The sequence below is a fragment of the Dendrobium catenatum genome, unplaced genomic scaffold (assembly GCF_001605985.2).
Source record: "Dendrobium catenatum unplaced genomic scaffold, ASM160598v2 fragScaff_scaffold_71, whole genome shotgun sequence".
Taxonomy (NCBI): domain Eukaryota; kingdom Viridiplantae; phylum Streptophyta; class Magnoliopsida; order Asparagales; family Orchidaceae; genus Dendrobium; species Dendrobium catenatum.
Window position 1 is genome coordinate 604027 of NW_021318533.1, and position 3443 is coordinate 607469.

The window sequence follows — 3443 nt, forward strand, 5'->3', positions numbered from 1 at the left end:
CGGTAACGTGCAACTACCACAACCACCTGCGTCTCCAGTCCATAGAGCAGTTCCTCGTCGGGGTAGAGGTGGTCGACGGGCGCGGAATGAGCTGCCGGAACTCTCGGACTTTGAGGTGGAACCGGGCTTCCCGCAGCAAGAGGACCTTTCGGACCCAGGTGAGGAAGAGTATCAGCAGTGTTTTTCCCCTCCGAGACAGCGACAAGAAGCTTGGCCAAGGCAGCAGGATGAATTTCGGGTAAAAATGGACATCCCGTTTTTTGATGGAAAATTACACATAGAGGATTTTATGGATTGGGAACGTGCAGTGGAGACGTTCTTTGAATACATGGATGTTCCTCGGGATAAGCAGGTGAAATACGTTGCTTGTCGATTACATGGTGGTGCGAGCGCGTGGTGGCAACAATTGTTGCATACTCGGCACCGAGAGGGAAGAGGCAGCGTCCGGAGTTGGGCCAGGATGAAGCAACTCTTGCAGAGCCATTATCTCCCTACGGATTATGACCAAATCCTTTACATGAAGTTTCAGCAATGCACACAAGGGCAGAGGAGTGTGAGCGATTACACGGAGGAGTTTTACCGCCTTAGCGCCCGTAACAACCTGAACGAGTCGGCAAATCAAATTGTAGCTCGCTATGTTGGAGGATTGAAGGAACCCATCCAGGACAAGCTTGAATTGAATTCCGTATGGTCTCTTTCTTAGGCGGTAAACTTTGCACTTAAAGCTGAAATGCAGCTAAATCGGCAGCTCCGCTCTGCGCCGCAACGTCACCATTTCAACGACTCTGCCTCCTCGGATAATAGGGGACAAGGGCCCAATCAGAGCAGCAATTCCAAGGTTCCTCCTAAGGATTCGACAGTAACCACACCGCCTCCGCAAACTGGGGACAATTGGCAGATTAATCGGATGAAAGCACCCATTCGGGACAATCCGTACGGGCGGCCAACCACATTGAAGTGCTTCAGATGCTTCCAACCAGGCCACAAGTCCAACTAATGTTTGAATCGTCAGCAAGTGCAACTTCTGGAAGGGGAGTCGAAACATCTTACCCCCACGGCCGAAGCCGAGGATGATGAAGATTATGAGGAAGTAGCTGGGGATGAAGGGGAGCCGGTTGTGTGTGTGCTCCAGAAATTGCTTCTTGCACCTAATCAGAACACCAAAACCCAACGCAACGCAATCTTCAAATCAAAGTGTACAATCAAGGAGAAGGTATGCGACCTACTGATTGACAATGGATGTACAGAGAACATTGTTTCTAAGGCTTTGGTCAATGCGTTGCAACTCAAAACTACAAAAAACCCAAATCCTTATAGGATTAGTTGGGTTAAAAAGGTCATCGATATACAAGTATCAGAGATGTATCGGGTAAATTTCTCCATTGGAAAACATTACAACAGTGAAGTACTTTGTGACGTTCTTGACATGGACGTGTGCCATTTAATCTTGGGAAGACCTTGGCAGTTCGACACTGGTGTGGTTTATGACGGGCGCGCTAATGCATATGCCTTTGAATGGAAGGGGCGAAAACTCAAATTGCTGCCTACTACACATCGCCCAGCTAATGAAGATGGAGACCGAAAACCAGCTATATGCATTGTTTCGGGAAATTCTCTCCTAAAGTCTGGCCGAGAAGTGAAGGCTGTTCTGGCAGTTGTCGTGGCCGAGGAAAATCAGAATGCCACCATGGTAAACTATCCTCCAGAGTTACTATAGATACTAGAAGAATTCTCTGATACCATCCCTAGCAGCCTGCCAAACGAGTTGCTGCCTGAAAGGTCAGTTCAACATCAGATTGATTTCGTGCCTAGGGCTAACCTACCGAACTTGCCTCATTATAAAATGAGCCCGGCGGTGTTTGATCTAAAAATATAGTTTTGAAAAAGTATTAATTTTCTTTGGGAAAGTTAAAAAGTTGAATTTTTTGGAGGCTGGGTGGGTCACTAATGACATCATACAAAAATGAGGTCAACAGGTGGAACATAAGCAATTGCAGAGCATAGTGGATGATTTATTGGAAAAACAGCTGATTCAACCGAGCCTGAGCCCGTGCGCAGTACCAGTCTTGTTGGTTCCAAAGAAAGACGGATCGTGGAGAATGTGTATTGATAGCAGAGCTATCAATAAAATCACCTTGAAGTATCGATTTCCAGTACCAAGGCGTGAAGACATGCTAGACTACTTGGCAGGAGCGACGGTATTTTCAAAGCTTGACTTGCGAAGCGGGTACCACCAAATCCGCATTCTACTTGGCGACGAGTGGAAGACTGCTTTTAAAACTCGCAACGGCTTATTTGAATGGCGTGTCATGCCATTTGGGTTGTGCAATGCAATGGCCACATTCTTGAGACTGATGTCCGAGGTCCTAAAATCGCTCTTGGGGAAGTGTTGCGTCGTCTACTTCGACGATATACTTGTGTTCAGCTCGTCCATGGATGAACATTGGAATGATTTAAAGGCTGCCCTTGAGTTGCTGCGTCAGCACAAGTTGTACCTGAATAAGGCAAAGTGTGAGTTTGCCACTTCCACAGTGCATTTCCTTGGCTACATAGTGTCGGCGGATGGCTTGGGTATGGATCCGAATAAAATAAGTGCCATTCAACAGTGGCAACGACCCAGTACCTTAACTGAGGTCCGCAGTTTCCATGGTTTAGCAAACTTCTACAGAAGGTTTATTCGCGGGTTTAGCATAATTATGGCACCGATCACAGATTATTTGAAGGCTAGTTCGTTCAAGTGGGGAGTAGAGCAACAACAGAGCTTTGATACCCTCAAAGCGGCACTCACAGAAGCCCCCGTCCTAGCAGCTCCTAATTTTAGCAAGCCTTTTCATGTAGATACCGACGCTTCAGCGGTGGGAATTGGCGCAGTTCTGTCTCAAGAGGGACGGCCCGTAGAGTTCTTTAGCGAGAAGCTAAGTTTAGCCCGACAAAAGTGGTCGGCATACGAACAAGAGCTATACGCGGTAATTTGGGCGCTTAAGCAATGGGAGCATTATCTGTTACATAGTGATTTCATTTTGTGTGGTGACAATCAAGCACTTCAATACTTAAATACACAAAAAAGTATCAACAAGATGCAAGCCCGATGGATCGTTTTTCTACAAAAATTTAGCTTTGTGCTTATGCATAAATCTGGGAAACAAAATAGAGTTGCGGATGCTCTTAGCCGCCGATCTGCTCTTCTCGTCCAGCTCCAGACGGAGGTCACCGGACTAGAATCGCTCATAGATTTGTACCCCATAGACTGAGACTTTGCAGATGCGTGGGAGCGATGTTCCGCTGGACAGCCGATGGGTGATTTCACAGTGCGGCATGGTTTTTTGTTCAAGGGAAACTCTTTGTGCATTCCGAGCTCCTCAATACGCTTCCAGTTGATACAAGAAATGCATAGCGGCGGGATGGACGCACACTTGGGTCGAGAGAAGACCGTGGAACAGATG

General features: G+C 47.1%; 1 protein-coding gene across 1 annotated transcript; it reads left to right on the forward strand.

The window, feature by feature from the left end:
- Positions 1-244: 244 nt before the first annotated feature.
- On the forward strand, positions 245-3251 carry LOC110108140. The gene is made up of 4 exons (XM_020838654.2): positions 245-685; positions 737-859; positions 1013-1690; positions 1977-3251. The coding sequence occupies exons 1-4, from the start codon at positions 245-247 to the stop codon at positions 3249-3251; spliced, it is 2517 nt and encodes an 838-aa protein (XP_020694313.1).
- The last annotated feature ends 192 nt before the right edge of the window (positions 3252-3443 follow it).